Raw genomic sequence first — 16964 nt, 5'->3', positions numbered from 1 at the left:
CTCCACGGGCGCGTCAGGCGTTATATCGCGAGATCTCAACGTTCACTGTCTCTTTACGTTCTCTTCCGTGATGGTGAGTGTTCGCGAAAAGTGCTCTCACAGTCATTAAAACATTAATCCTACTGAATCCTTTAATATGCTGCATTAAAAGAGATTGATAACATACCAAACTTATTCCAAAACTGTTTACGCGTCATTATTTGTCTGTATTGTGTAGATATTTTCAGAGAATTCTACTTTTAGTGACATTTTTATCCGTTAGCATCTCGTAGGGCTGCACTGTATGTGGGATGTTTCTTCATCATAGCTATTTAACTATTATGAGTAAAACAAAAATAAACGTTAAAATATAATCTTAAAATCAATAAATGTGATTTCTTTACAGCCAACCAAGAAGACCAAGACAAGGAAGCTGCGCGGGCACGTTAGCCACGGACACGGGCGTATCGGTCTGTAAACACGTGAAGCTTCTCAGCTATTATAATAAATCATATTATTAATAATAATAATAAATATAATATTTATTTTACCGTCAAATGTGTTGTCTAAAAATGTTCAGTGCAGTGTTTCACATGATGTGTGTTATGTAGGCAAGCACAGGAAGCATCCTGGAGGTCGCGGTAATGCCGGTGGAATGCATCATCACAGAATCAACTTCGATAAATAGTGAGTATTAAACATGATCAGCATTGCGAATTTTGTGTGCTGTACCTCTGTAGGCTTGAAACGAATTGTATCACCCTGTCTGACTCTGCACTCAAAGTTACCACAGATTTTATTAATCTTGGATTCACACACATTAAATGCGTGTAGACAAACCAATGCCTAGCAATTCAGTCCAATGTCCGGCATTTTTGGAAATCTTTTTTTTTTTTTTTTTATTGAACAAAAAGCACGGGGGATACATGTATCAAGCACAGAAAAATAAAATAAAAATAAGACAGTACACTCAAAGTAAGCAAGGCAATAGGCTAGATAAGGGATAGTCCACTAAAAAAAAATAAACACAATTCACAAGACATGCATAGAAACAACAAATATACAAAATGAATACAAGTAATTAGAAGTAAATAACATTGGGAATACATAAATATATATATATATATAAAAAAAATAAATATATATATATATATATATATATATATATATATATATATATTATTTTTTTCAGAAAAGCATGAGGGAATTTATACTGAAACCATAATTTCTTTGAGCAACAAAGAAGTTTTAGCAGCTTTCTTATTAGCTGATAAACAAAGAGAGTCGTAAAATAATTTCAAATCAACACAAAAAAAGTCTAAAATTAGGCTTAGAATCAGTTACTTTACATTTATGAAGATGAAACTCACCACATAAAGTAAGCAGTTTTAATCTGTCATCCAACTCCTTTGATCCGGAGTCCCAAATCAAAAACAACACATTCACAACCTCAAACGTAAAGAGTTTGTAATAAGCAGAAAAAATAAGCCAGGCTACTTTTTTCCAGAACTTCTTTGCATAATCACATTCAAAAAACAAATTTGGTATTGTTTCCAAATTAGAATTACAGAATGTGCACTGTGAAGAGATGTCCAACTTAAATTTAGAAAGAAGAGAGTTACAGGGATAGTAATTATGTAGAATTTTAAAATGAAGCTCTTTCCACTTGTTAGGAAACAGAAACTTATTAATTCCAGCCCATATATTAATGGTAGAAAGAGAAGGATAATATAATTTCCATTTGAAAAAAGCTTTGGGATGACAGCTGATCTTCCTAATAAGAAATCTTCTAATCCAAAAATTGTTACATTTGACATTGGAAAGCTCCAAACCTCCAATACATAACCGGGGCAATTCACAAACTGATGCTCTGTAGCTACAGTCTGACCTAACCATATGCAAAAGTTTAGGTGAAATAGAATTAATAACCCAGTTATAAACTTTAGGTGAGGAATCCACTCCAAAAAGGTTGATAAATTCATTGTAGGAATAAAAGCTGCCATCCTCCTTCAACAAATCCAAAACAAAAAAAAGATAGATTTTTTTCCACGCAGCACATTCTGATTGTTCCATAGAATACTCCTATGAGGGGAAAAATTGTGGCAAAAGGCAAGCTTACAGGCCTCCAAGGCTTGCTTATGAAAATTAGCAAGCTTGAACGGAAGTTTATTTTTGGAAGGTCTCTCAGAAGGTTATTTTCAGTCATGCAAGTGCATCTAAAAAACGGTTTGTCAAGATCACGACCAAAGAACATAATACAAATCAGCTATTCAATTTTAAATATTGGAATCTTAAATTGTTCTTTACCTCATATTGCGCTAAAACATGCAATTTTCCCGGCTTTTATAGCTAATACGCATTAGTGAGTTGATTGATGGGCGATGTCAGTATCTAAAAGGTAATTGGCTCTTTTAACTGTAAGGCGAGACTTCCTTTCAACATCTGTTGGCGCTAGAGCTTCTTGGTTGAGCGTTCAAATTTCTCATTCATTTTAATTGAAGTGGCCATTCTATGCTAAATCTCGGTTTAAACGCATGTCATCATATACATTTCAGTCTTTTCCACATATTATACTTTAAATGCTAACATGTGAATTTGAGAGAGCGTTGACAAATAGCAGATCGAAATGTCTTATTACCTCCTGATTCATTTGCATAATATTTGCTTCATTTTGCAAATTCATCAAGTTTAAAATAATGAAAGAATCTGTATCTTGTGTTGTAGTATTTGGAATAAATGGTTGATTTACTGAAAACACGAGCCCAGTTTTTAATGTCATATCCTCTATTCGTTGTGGTTTCTGAAATATTTGGAAATTGAATCTAGTGTGACTAGCATGTCATGCTTTTTTTGTATTTTATGCTGATGTTTGCTGGGGTCAGCCTACTATTGACATTTCCTTGTAGTGTGGAGCCGGCGTGAATGCATGTGTCTTCTCCAGTCATCCAGGTTATTTTGGTAAAGTGGGAATGAGGCACTATCACCTGAAGAAAAATGCTATCTTCTGCCCCACAATTAACCTGGATAAACTGTGGACGTTGGTCAGCGAACAGACGCGAGTCAACTATAGCAAGAAACCTGATGGACCAGCACCCATAATCGATGTCGTTCGTGCTGTGAGTACCATCTGAATAATGTTCTAGTGATGAATGTGATCATGCTGAATCTCTTAAAGGGATAGTTCACCCAAAAAGGAAAATTCCCTCATTTACACCATGCCATCCCATATGTTTTTTTATTTTTTTTTCCTTGCTTATAACAAACAGGCATGAAAACTCCTCACCTTTCGGCGAATTTCGCCGTTTTAAAAACAAAATGGGTCACCTACGTGACTTGTGCAGATCCGATGAAAAAACATTTTTTGGGGGTGTTGGGGTGTGTGTGATGTATCTATAGTTACCATAAACTTCGCGGCTTTAAAAACCAATCCAATCATTCCTAATGCCGAAACCTGACAGCCAATCCGAGTCAGAGTACCTGCTATATCTCTATAGTTACCATAAACTTGCGGCTTTAAATACCAATCATCATTCCTAATGCCGACTGACAGCCAATCCGAGTCAGAGAGTACGGCAGAATTTTTTTCAAAGTCACACCGCAAGTCTGATAACTAGACACACTGCCGAACAAAGACAGTTCTGCACGTCGAAAAGCAAGCCTGAGGTAAGTTAGCTTACAATGTTATTTGCATTCTCTATGGGTTCCGGGAGGGCTCGCACTAATGTGCTTTCATACAGTACGTGACCTTAACTTGTGCAGCGATTGGTGGAAACAAATATACCTCTATTAATAATATTTAACGAAGTGACTTCCAATAATTTCCTCAGTGCATAACTTGATTCCACAGACATATTCTCCATCTGTAAATGTTAGAAAGTTATGCAAATATTTCCATTTTGCTGTCATGAGTGGACGAGCCTTCAGCAGGCTAAACTTCCGTGAAGCGAGCATGCTGCGCCGAACAGGCGGGCGCTAATAGAATAGGAGCCTAATAATTCTGACTAAAATATACATTAACACTAAATAATAAATAGATTTTGCTAATATATTTATTGTTGAATATTTGTTGTTGATGGTGAACATAAATGTGCTAGAGAATTTCAAACCTACAAGTGTATTTTTATGATATCAGTTTTGTTTTTATTTTCATTTTAAGTTTAGTAAATTTTACTACTTCTTTAAAAAGCATTATTTTGTTTTTAGATCGTAATGTTTGCAATGTTAGAGTGTAATGTGATTTGACCCCTTTTTTGGATAGACTGAAAGGTTGCATTCACTGTTTGTTTTCATAGCCTTCAATATGAACATTGTTTGTAGGACAATATTTACCAGGATATGAAATAACTTTTTTTTTTGTTTAAATTAAATACAGATTTAAAAGAAAAGAGAAAAAAAAAAAGTTAAATACTGAGATTATACCATCGCCATTTAGCCCCAAAATTCAGATTTCATTGGCAATTGCCCAACCCTAACTTATGGCATGCTTTAAATGCTGAATTTCCATTTAAATAAATTTCCATGTAAATACTTGCCTCCACACATTAAAATGGCCCCCATATTTTGTATGTTTTATGTGTTACTATATTTTCAATTTATTCTTTGTGCAGCAAATGTGAAATGAATGAGAAAAATTAAAATGTGCTATATATACAGTATATATAAAGTCGATTGGATTGGATTTTTTTGCTGCCGTATTCTTCTCACCTTTTTTACCCCTGACCAGTTTTCATGCCTGAACAAATTAAGATTTTTAGAAGAATATTTTTGATCTGTAGGTCCTCACAATGCAAGTGAATGGGTTCCAAATCTTTGATGCTCCAAAAGCTGCATGAAAGTAATCCATAAGACTCCAGTGTTTACTTCTGTATCTTCACAAGTGATATTACAGGTGTGGGTGGGAAACGGATCAGTTTTTGATTCCTTATTTACTACAAACCTGCACTTTTGTTTTTGGCAATTCACATTCTTCGTGCATATTGCCACCTACTTGGCAGAGAGAATAATTTATAGTTAAATACTTCAATATTTATTCTGTTTTGATACAGAATTCTGACAGTTTCTCCAGGAAAATGCTTGCTCATAACTGCTGGTCTAGGATAAGCTTCCCCACCTCAAATTCAATCGTCATGCTGTAATTTATGCGTATTAACGAAACAAACATAATATGGAAAATAGCAAATTTTTACTTGCAGCACAGCATTGTAAATAAGATATGTCCAAACACAACCTAAAATGGTACATTGGCCTGAATTCTCACAGCACGACTGAGTGGTTAAAGTTTTTGAGTGAAATGAATGTGCTTGTATTTTCGATTTGAGACCGTTATAACATTATAACTCCCGACTATTCGAACTGTGTGATCTGTGTGATCATTCCTAAATATTAACCAAGATTAATAAATGCTGTAAAAGTTGTTGCTTGTTAGTTAATGATAACTGTTGTTAATAAATGGAACCTTATTGTAAAGTGTTATCAATGATGTATTTCAACAGATGCAATAAAGGTGTAAACCACAATTAAATTAAGTGCATTTTAGATGCATCGGTAATAGGGCTGCAACTAATGATTTTGATAATCGATTAATCTAACGATTATTAGAGCGATTATTTGACTATTCTACTATTATTGCAACGATAAATCATTAGCTCTTAACCAATTATTCAGCTTGTCCCTAATTTAAAAGGTTGTATTAAATGTGCTTACTAACAATAAAGAGGACAAAATCATCATTTAAAAATACCTCTAAATGACATTGACTGAATTAAAGAGAAAAATACTTTTTATAAGTTTAATTCAGTATATTCTTCAGTAAAGAAATTCACTGCAAAAAAAACTGTTGTCACCTGTTTTTGTCTTGTTTTCCATTTTTTTAATTGTCAATCTTTTTAAAATGAGAAATTTACTTGAGAAGCAACATAAGATACTTGCTTTAAAAGAAAGTATCTTAAATATAAATGTATTTTGTATATAAGTGTATTTTCACTTTTTTATACTTCTGCAAGTGCAGTAAAGACAAAATATACTTGTATTCAAGATCTATTCTCTAAAAACAAGTCTAAATATCTTATATGCTGCTGCTCAGGTGAATGCATCTTTTTTTAAAGGATTTTTAGAGATTATAAAATATTTGTATTTTTAATATTATTTTCAGCATTCTCAGTTTTTTCTTCTGCAGTATAGTTCCGAAAGTAAATGTACGCTGTTTTAAATGAGTTTTTGATATTTTTATTGGAAAAGAAGCCAAAACGAATCATAAACGTATGTTGTTGCAGTGTATAATGGGGTGAAGACTTCCTCTCTCACCTTTATGTTCACTTCAATCCATCCTAACACCCAAAAAATAAACTCTTATTAATAAAGCTGCTTATTACCAATTTTCTTCACAATAAGAATTGCACAGTGGCGTATATTATGATTCAATAAGTCACAAGCCATCGTGTTATAAGAGTGTGCATCAGCCGGGTGCAGAATCAGTCTCCCCCCCCTTAGATCGGGACATTCGCACAACTCATAGAAGAGGTGCTGACCACACAGAGAAATGCCAGTTTCGGAATTTGTAATTTAAAGGATCTGCTTCTGTATTATTTGAACTTTAATAAAGCTATAACACATTAAATATAACTTTATTTAAGATGTAACACTGGGGTGTTTACTAAAAGAGCTCCGACTCACTTATTCCACAACGAGAGTGCTTCTGTATTTACTTACTTTTAGGGCTGTCAATCGATTAAAGATTTTAATCGAATTAATTGCATGATGTCCCGATTAATCGCATATACAAATATTTGCTGAGAAAGCCCCTCATTAAATTATTGTTATATACACTCACCTAAAGGATTATTAGGAACACCATACTAATACTGTGTTTGACCCCCTTTCGCCTTCAGAACTGCCTTAATTCTACGTGGCATTGATTCAACAAGGTGCTGAAAGCATTCTTTAGAAATGTTGGCCCATATTGATAGGATAGCATCTTGCAGTTGATGGAGATTTGTGGGATGCACATCCAGGGCACGAAGCTCCCGTTCCACCACATCCCAAAGATGCTCTATTGGGTTGAGATCTGGTGACTGTGGGGGCCATTTTAGTACAGTGAACTCATTGTCATGTTCAAGAAACCAATTTGAAATGATTCGAGCTTTGTGACATGGTGCATTATCCTGCTGGAAGTAGCCATCAGAGGATGGGTACATGGTGGCCATAAAGAGATGGACATGGTCAGAAACAATGCTCAGGTAGGCCACTGGCATTTAAACGATGCCCAATTGGCACTAAGGGGCCTAAAGTGTGCCAAGAAAACATCCCCCACACCATTACACCACCACCAGCAGCCTGCACAGTGGTAACAAGGCATGATGGATCCATGTTCTCATTCTGTTTACGCCAAATTCTGACTCTACCATCTGAATGTCTCAACAGAAATCGAGACTCATCAGACCAGGCAACATTTTTCCAGTCTTCAACTGTCCAATTTTGGTGAGCTCTTGCAAATTGTAGCCTCTTTTTCCTATTTGTAGTGGAGATGAGTGGTACCCGGTGGGGTCTTCTGCTGTTGTAGCCCATCTGCCTCAAGGTTGTGCATGTTGTGGCTTCACAAATGCTTTGCTGCATACCTCGGTTGTAATGAGGGGTTATTTCAGGCAAAGTTGCTCTTCTATCAGCTTGAATCAGTCGGCCGCTTCTCTTCTGACCTCTAGCATCAACAAGGCATTTTCGCCCACAGGACTGCCGCATGCTGGATGTTTTTCCTTTTTCACACCATTCTTTGTAAACCCTAGAAATGGTTGTGCATGAAAATCCCAGTAACTGAGCAGATTGTGAAATACTCAGACCGGCCCGTCTGGCACTAACAACCATGCCACGCTCAAAATTGCTTAAATCACCTTTCTTTCCCATTCTGACATTCAGTTTGGAGTTCAGGAGATTGTCTTGACCAGGACCACACCCCTAAATGCATTGAAGCAACTGCCATGTGATTGGTTGATTAGATAATTGCATGGAGAAATTGAACGGGTGGTACTAATAATCCTTTAGGTGAGTGTATGTAATAATGGAATAATTATACATGGTTATATTTAAATATTTAACAATTTTATATTTTATATATATATATATATATATATATATATATATTCATATTCAAATTATTAAAGTGCATTAAATTCCTGTAGCAGAAGAGTTAATCATTGGTAAGACGATACAAAAATCGGCTTTAGAATACAATGTGTTGTTTACTACCATATTATTGAACATAAGCCAGTCATTGGCATACAGTTCACAGCAATCCATTTCACAAGTGAATTTGTCAATCAGTTCGAGATTTATTATGAGGGCTTGTTTAAGGACCCGTCAATTTCAACAAGCGTCAGACATGCTTGTGTAGCGTCTCTGGTGCGTTAGCATAAAATGTTTAGTTCACTCTGTCAAGTTAAATATAGTTTAATACTTAGAACACATCTTGAGATCCCTTAGTTCAAATTTGCGCTCAATCCAATTTTTGAACGTAACAAATGTCTGTTTTGTGCTGTCTGGTTGTTTTCACTGTGTTAACTGCGTTGCCACACAGCTGTAATTTCAATTACTGCCCTCTGGCGTAAACGGGTGGTACTACAATCTTGCATTTCTCAGGAATCTTCCTTATTGCAATCCAGGGGCATTGTGATTAATTGTGTTGATTTTTTTTTAATGCTTTATTTATAATAAAATTAATCACACTGAATTAATGCGTTAAATCGGCAGTCCTACTTATTTGGTATTTTTGTATAATTCCCTTGTACCTTGCAATCTACATAAGCTGAAGAGCATCTGGACTGTGAGCTATGTAATTCTTCCCCTCCTCAATCAGGAGCTAACTGCAGTGCTGCTCTCACACGTCATCATTACAGTATAATTTGATCTCATGTTACATTAAATGAGATCGAACGACTATTTGACAATGAACAGTTTTGTCGACAATTCCTTATTGTCGATGTTGTCTAATAGCTTCAGCCCTAATCAGTATTTAAATCTAGGGTTTGGAACAGAGCACTTGTTCAGAATCGGTTCCATTCTTTACAAAATACTGGAATTGGATGATCTTTGTGACTAAGTTCCATTAACGTTTTCACTGCATTAAATTTCCTCTGCAGCTGGAGCACCATACCTAAATACTCTGACCGTGTTTCCAGCAGCGCATTTCTGAAGCAGCGCTGCCCTCTACTGGGTCAAAAGTGTGAAACGCATAAAACAAATGAGTCTTATGAGTGGATCTGTTGAATCTGCAGTGCTAAACGTACATCTTACATTGATGTGCAAGTTATGAATGTCCAACTCGAAATTAAAAAAGTAACTGTTGTAGTCTTAAAAGCTTTAAGTACAACATTAGACTGCAGTTACTGACTGGTTGTACATATGACAATGTTTTAGTCAAGATACACAATTTGTCTAATACAAAATTTTATATAAATTAAAAATGCCATCACATTTCTTGTTCGTTTAGATACAGTCCAGATATAGCCTAATTAGGATCAATTATTGGATTGGATATACAGCTCTGGAGAAAATGAAGAGACCACTGCAAAATTATCAGTTTCTCTGGATTTACCATTTATAGGTTTGTATTTGTTTAAAATGAACATCTTTGACAACTTTTCTCTCAAATTCCTAATAAAGATTTTACATTTAAAATTGAGCGTTTATTTGCAGGAAATGACAACTGGTCAAAATAACAAAGATTCAGTGTTTTCAAACCTCAAATAATGCAAAGACAAAGTTGATATTCATTTATAAACAATACTAACGTTTAAACTTAGGAAGTGTTCAGAAATCACTATTTGGTGGAATAACCCTGATTTTCAATCACAGCTTTCATGCACCTTGGCATGCTCTTTACCAGTCTTTCACATTTTTGTCAAATTCAATTAGCTTGCCTTTGTGGAGAAATTGGGTGGATATCTGACATTGCTGTGATTTTATAATATGTTTTTTATTTTGTGTGTCTCTAAACATGTATGACCACTGGAATGTTGTTGGGGGCCAGGGTGGGGATTTGGTGGGGATGGGGTTATGGTGGGGGTTAATTGTTGAGTCTGTGTTTTCTGTGTTCAATATATGAATGAATCAAAATTGTTAATCAGAAAATAAAAGCAGCTCGCCTTTGATGGACTGTGACTACTCGTCTTCTTGATCACATTCCAGAGGTTTTCAAAGATTTGTCACAGACTAATCTGCCCAATTCCAGCCTTGCTCAAGCCCACCCAGATTGGGTTGCTCCGATACCAAAATTTTGGCTTTGGTACGGTACTGTAATCAACAAATAAAAAGCCTGCATAAAGCATTAAAATGTTTCTGGATTCCATGTTAATTGTTTTAATTAAATGTTATGTTCAAATGGTGTTGCATGAATCAAGCCACGTACAAGGTTATCCTAAAAGAAAACATGCTGCATTCTGCTGACAATGTTCCCCAAAGTGCAATTAAGTTGTGGATTGAGGACCACAAGATCAAGACCCTGTCATGGCCAGTTCAATCTCCTGACCTGAACCCCATTGAAAACCTCTGGAATATGATTAAGAGGAAGATGGATGGCAACAAGCCATCAAACAAAGCTTGAGCTATTTGAATTTTTGCACCAGGAGTGTCATCAAGTCACTCAACAGCAATGTGAAAGACTGGTAGAGAGCATGCCAAGACGCATGAAAGCGGTGTTTTGAAAATCAGGGTTTTTCCACTAAATGGAGATTTCTGAACTCTTCCTAACTTAAAACTTTTAGTATTGTTTAAAAATGAATAAAAACTTGTTTTCTTTGCATTATTCAAGGTCTGAAAACATGGCAACTTTTTTGTTATTTTGACTCATTTTCTGCAATTAAATGCTCACTATTTTTATTTGGAATTTGGGAGAAATTATAGGCATGCGTTACTAATAATGTTTCAGTGGTCTCTGATTATTGCCTCTAAAATGTCAGCAAACAATGTATTTCTGATTTTGTTATATTTGCTCAGTGGAAATCTTGAAGGATCTCATAATTTGGCAACAGAGGACAGTAAATCCAATAAAAAAATTGCATTTCTCATTTTCAAACAATTCTGGTTCTTTTAAGAGGAATTGGAATCATAAAAATATTTCCATCCTTTTACACACATTGCTGTAGGCATAGTGTCAAGTCATTTTTTGTGTTGCCCGTCTTTGGTTAAATAAAAAAAGACCTGCACCACGGTACAATGATCACACTCATGCTCTCCAGAAAGCAACTCGTAAAATCGATCTCAAGTGGAATAGAAAATTACAGGTATTTCGTGGTGCATGGAAGGATCATGTCTGTAGCTACAGACAGGCACTAAAAGCTGAAAGGTCAGCATATTGATGGAAGAAGCTATAGTAGACATGTGGCTACTATATGCCATAACTTCCCACAGTTGTTTGTTGTTATGGTTCTTGAGCTGGAGGGTTTGTGTTTGATGTGGTTCCTGATCAGTAGATGTTTGAGACTGATGCAATAATCTGTGTAAAACAGTGAAAACGAATGCATGCAGTTGAGTCGTGAGATGTAGACAAGCGTGGGGAATAATGGAAAGAAAAAAAAGAGAAGCTGGTGCCTGCGGTAAAATGCACATTTGAACCAGAAAAACTGGAGTGAAAAATGTGGTAAAATGGCAATTAATATAATTTAGAAGTAAACTCGGCAAAAAAAGAAACGTCCTCATTTTCAATTGCTTTTATTTTCAGAAAACTTAACGTGTAAATATTTGTATGAACATTAAAAGATTAAACTACTAAGACATAAACTGAACATGTGTCACAGACGTAACTAACAGAAATGGAATGTGTCCCTGAGCAGGGGGTCAAAAGTAGTAGTCCTTATCTGGTGTGGCCACCAGCGGCATCAAGTACTGCAGTGCTGCATCTCTTGAACTGCACCAGATTTGCCAGTTCTTGCTGTGAGATGTTTACCCCACTCTTCCACCAAGGCACTTGCGAGTTCCCGGACATTTCTGGGGGAAATGGCCTTAGCCCTCACCCTCCGATCCAACCGGTCCCAGACGTGCACGATGGGATTGAGATCCTGGCTCTTCGCTGGCCATGGCATAATACTGACATTCCTGTCTAGCAGAAGTCACACACAGAAATAGTATGACTGGTGGCATCGTCATGCTAGAGGGTCATGTCATGATGAGCCTGCAGAAAGGGTGCCACATTTGCTTATCTACGGTATTGAGAACAAAAATGCAACCAGACTGATAATCTCACCTGCACATCTTTCCTTCTCGTCTGCCTGTCAGACTCGTCAACTTGCCCCACACACATGCACAGTGGAGAAAATGTCAAAGAAGTGAGGGGGGGGGGGTGTTAAAGTAGTGTTTCTCAACTGGTGGATTGCAGGTCTATTCGGACTGGGTCGCAGACAGCAGTGAAAGAACAATGGCATGGTTAACCCATTAAAGATACTTCAGCGGCTGTCCAAGTGATCGCCTACTTAGGACTGCCAAGGCAGATTTAATGAATTTCGCAATCAGCTAAAGGCTTCTCATCTGCATTTTCACACTAGCGTAACGGAACCAGCTCGCGCTAATGATCTGTTCTCTGACGCGCGTATGCAACAACCGGGCTTCCCTCGATATTGCGGAGTGCAGACCTCAAAACTGATGTGACCAATTTCAATTAAAGTGAGACTTCTAGTTTAAAGCGTTACGGAGGAAGTTAAATTGAACCTCAAACAGTAGGCAGCCCTGAAATGCCAAACGGCCCTAAAGAAAAGAACAATATGCGTTTTTTTTTTTATTATTATCCATTACACATCACCTTTACAAAATTGTTTCACAATTTTACAGGAGTAAGTTATATTTTGACAATGTTATAGTTTCATATGAAATAATCTAAAGGTAGAATCTATTAGACCTCATTTTATATAAACCGTGGCAGTTGTAGTTAGTTGCAAGATGTGTTTCAGCTAGTATTATTTTTTCATAAATACTATATTTTGCTCAAATACACACAAACCGATGGAGTGCGTACTCCAGGTAGGGAAGGAGGTATTGTCCCAAGTGATGGAGTTCAAGTATCTCGGGATCTTGTTCACAAGCGAGGGGACAATGGAGCGGCAGGTTGGCCGGAGACTCGGGGGGGCGCGGTATTGCACTCGCTCTATCACACCGTTGGCACGAAAAGAGAGCTGAGCCGAAAGGCAAAGCTCTCGATCTACCGGTTAATTTTTGTTCTTACCCTCACCTATGGTCATGAAGGCTGGGTCATGACCGAAAGAACTAGGTCGTGAGTACAAGCGGCCAAAATGGGCTTCCTCAGAAGGGTGGCGGGCTTCTCCCTTAGAGATGGGGTGAGGAGCTCAATCATCCGTGAGGAGCTCGGAGTAGAGCCGTTGCTCCTTTGCGTCGAAAGGAGTCAGTTGAGGTGGTTTGGGCATCTGGTAAGGATGCCCCCTGGCCGCCTCCCTAGGGAGATGTTTCAGGCACGTCCAGCTGAGAGGAGGCCTCGGGGAAGACCCAGGATTAGGTGGAGAGATTACATCTCCACACTGGCCTGGGAATGCCTCGGGGTCCCCCAGTCAGAGCTGGTTAATGTGGCTCGGGATAGGGAAGTTTGGGGCCCCCTGCTGGATCAGCTGCCCCCGCGACCCGACTTCGGATAAGCGGTTGAAGATGGATGGTCTATAATTTGTTGTTGTTTTATTATTATTACTACTATTATTCAAGACTAGCTACACTGACCTAACCATGGTAATATGTATGTTCTGTTTGAATTATGTTTGAAACAAACGGGATAATAATGGGCTAATATAAGTAAATATTCTCATTTTTAAAAGGGGGAGAGAACTTCCTGTAGATTTTGTTGTTGACAACAACAAAAATGTCACATGATGTAGGTCCTAGTACTTGAAAACCATGAACAAAACTATGCAACAGAAGGAAATGTGACTCTGGATACAATAAAATCCGGTTACGTTTTTACTATGGTGTGTCGCCACTTGATTTCTAATGTAAAATCTGTCTTGAAGTAAAACCAGTTGAGAACCACTGAGATAAAGGTACAGATGGGAACAGTCTGGATTTGCTGTAATGTGCCAACAGTATGTTAATTATTACTAATCATAGGACATTACTTTAAAAGCTGACACAGCTGATGTTATTTTTTATTTAGTAGTTAATTTAACATGCTATGCTAGCATGTAAACTAACATGCTTTAGTTAAATTGCATGGTATTTTTATCATGTTTATTATAATTCTGTTAGCTTATTTCTTCTATTCATTTTCAAAAGGGAGACTTTTTTACACATACCTCGATTAAAAAAAATGGTTTAAATTTTCAATTACTATAAAACTTTTTGTTCAACCAAAAAAAAAAAAAGAAAAACTTCTGTTTTCACTCCTTTTAAGGGTCATTGTAACTGATAAGTGTAATACCCTGAGATTTTCGGAGACCGTTATCGTACTTTGAAAATCTCATACCGTTGCAACCCTAGTGGCCATAGCGACGTTGTTGCCAGTGATGTCTGGTAAGGACCTTCCTTACAACAGGCCTACAAGCCCTCAGTCCAGCCTCTCTCAGCCTAATGCAGACGGTCTGAGCACTGATGGAGGGATTTTGTGTTCCTGGTGTAACTCAGGCAGTTGTTGCCATCCTGTTCCTGTCCCACAGGTGTGATATTCGGATGTACCAATCCTGTGCAGGTGTTTTTACACGTGGTCGAACAGCTGTCTCCCTGTAGCACTGTTTTAACCTGTTGATATTCACCCCCTTATTGAGCACAAACCATGAAAATGACATACCTGAACTTCAGAGGGTCCAGTAAATACAACCATTTGAGTATGGACACAGTTGTAGTATCTTTTGAAAGATACGTTGGGCTTTATTTCCCAAGTTTTGGAATTTATATATGTTGTTAGTTTTTAAAGTTAGAGAAGCTGAAGTTTATAGTAATGGACAAATTTAGTGCGGAACATGTTTATTTAATCTAAAAAAATATATAATAATAATAAAAGTGCCAAGACAACCCAGAAATACAGTGTTCACTAAGCCACAAGTCTAAAGAAGTTAAGTTTCAAATTTGAAGATGATCTAACAAAAAATGTGGTTCCTGCAAGCTTTTTCTCTGTAAAATCACTGGAAGCGTACAGAGTAAAATTAAGGCTCCTTTCAAGACGAGACAAAATCTGACTGCACTGCTTGGCTATTATGAATAAAACTACGTCGCATTTTTAAAAATAGACTTTGTTATGAAAATGCACAAAACAAGGCTGTCTCCAAAGGTATGAAATCCCATTTTGATATTGCATGTTTTCATTTGTACTCCTTACACAAATAACTAAATTGCTGTTTCTAGAGCGTTGCTAGCGTGAAACGGAAATCGGATATCAATGTTGAACTTGTATATTAAATGCAAGCAGAGTGACGTCACCACCGCTTGTGGGGAATTAAGTATCAACAGGTTCAGCTGCGTTCATACTGCCAGCTACTTTGTCGCTGCATGTCGCTGGCGGTTAGGTCACTAGTGGTGTGTATGGAGCGTAGCCTTTCCTCCATCTTTGCCACTGCATGAGCTTAGATAAGGATCACATGATCTCTACCATCTTCTCTCGTATTGGCTTTTGCTCTCAAAAGTCGCTCTTTGTTTGCATAAAGTGAAACATTTCTCAACTTTTTTTGCATCTCGGGACACACCCACATCCGGTTGCCATCACTTGTGTCGCCAAGCTCTCATTGAAAATGGATGAGATTGTTTTGTCACTGCGTGTCGCTGGCAGTGTGAACACAACTTTAGGCGTCTCACAGTATGGACATTGCAATTTATTGCCCTGGCCATTTCTGCAGTCCTCCTGCAGTATGCCTAAGGCATGTTCACACAGAAGAGCAGGGACCCTGGGCATCTTTCTTTTGGTGTTTTTCAAAGTCCATAGAAAGGTCTCTTTATTGTCCTAAGTTTTATATCTGTGCCCTTAATTGCCTACCCTCTGTAAGCTGTTAGTGTCTTAATGACCGTTCCACAGGTGCATGTTCATTAATTGTTCATGGTTCATTGAACAAGCATGCAAAACATTGTTTAAACCCTTTACAATAAAGATTTGTAAAGTTATTTGGATATTTACAAAATTCTTAAAAAAAAAAACAAAAAAAAAAAGTGTCCTGAAATGGGGTTGTTTCTTTTTTTGGTGAGTTTATAAGCAGTGCTATGCAGACTAGCAAGCTACAAACACAGACTTGTGCAGTGTGCCGGCATCAGCCGGAATGGGAGGTGAGCTGGAACCACAACAGAATCTTGTCACATTCGTAATAAAAGTTCATTTCCTGATGTAAACTGGGGAGAAAACTCAAGTCTGAGCTCTATCTGCAGGGTTTTTTATTCATACAAATGGTTTGATACACTGAAAATTAGTGTTTTTATATGTAGTCAAATTTCATGTTTTTCATTGCAAATTTCACGTCTGTAACGCTGGAATTTCCGTTTGTGTTTTGCAGGGCTACTTCAAGGTGTTGGGTAAAGGCAAACTGCCAAAGCAACCCGTCATCGTAAAGGCCAAGTTCTTCAGTAGACGAGCGGAGGAGAAGATCAAGGGTGTTGGAGGAGCTTGCGTGCTGACTGCATAAAAACCCCCAACTTTTGCTAAATAAAATAACAAAAGTTCATCTGGTGTTCTTGGTTTTGATTTTTATGGAGATCAAACTATACTTGCAAATGTGTTACTGTTCTCACATTTGTAATGCAGTTTTCCAGTCATGGAAAATGAGAAAAATACCTAAATGTCTTGGAAAAACGAACGATTTGTCCTGGAAAATATTAATACAGCCATTTCACTGTTGCTAGCAAGGTTTCCGTTACAAGCACAAAAACATGGTAACGATCTGACTCGCAATAGGAGTCAAATAAACAAATTTGTATAGTTTTTTTTCCCACTGTTGGCTGCTGCGCTTTGGGTTAAGGGTGCTTACACCATGATTGATTACAGCAGCAGCCAATCGTGAGTTTAGCTATCGTGGTGCAACCGATGCAGA

At 37.3% G+C, this 16964-nt stretch overlaps 1 protein-coding gene across 1 annotated transcript; it reads left to right on the top strand.

Annotated features, from left to right (window-relative positions):
* Window positions 1–294: 294 nt before the first annotated feature.
* rpl27a (ribosomal protein L27a) lies at window positions 295–16598 on the top strand. The gene is made up of 4 exons (XM_052119207.1): window positions 295–449; window positions 591–666; window positions 2921–3095; window positions 16431–16598. The coding sequence occupies exons 2-4, from the start codon at window positions 635–637 to the stop codon at window positions 16557–16559; spliced, it is 336 nt and encodes a 111-aa protein (XP_051975167.1). The 5' UTR covers window positions 295–449; window positions 591–634; the 3' UTR covers window positions 16560–16598.
* The last annotated feature ends 366 nt before the right edge of the window (window positions 16599–16964 follow it).

The sequence above is a fragment of the Xyrauchen texanus genome, chromosome 46 (genome assembly GCF_025860055.1).
Source record: "Xyrauchen texanus isolate HMW12.3.18 chromosome 46, RBS_HiC_50CHRs, whole genome shotgun sequence".
In the NCBI taxonomy this organism is placed as follows: domain Eukaryota; kingdom Metazoa; phylum Chordata; class Actinopteri; order Cypriniformes; family Catostomidae; genus Xyrauchen; species Xyrauchen texanus.
Note: the sequence above shows the minus strand (reverse complement) of the source record. Positions and strands in the feature narration are given on the sequence as shown.

Coding starts and splice junctions, on each gene's coding strand:
- rpl27a (XM_052119207.1), top strand. CDS start 635: ATGCATCATCACAGAATCAACTTCGATAAATA. Junction 667..2,920: donor AGAATCAACTTCGATAAATA/GTGAGTATTAAA, acceptor TGTCTTCTCCAG/TCATCCAGGTTATTTTGGTA. Junction 3,096..16,430: donor TAATCGATGTCGTTCGTGCT/GTGAGTACCATC, acceptor TGTGTTTTGCAG/GGCTACTTCAAGGTGTTGGG.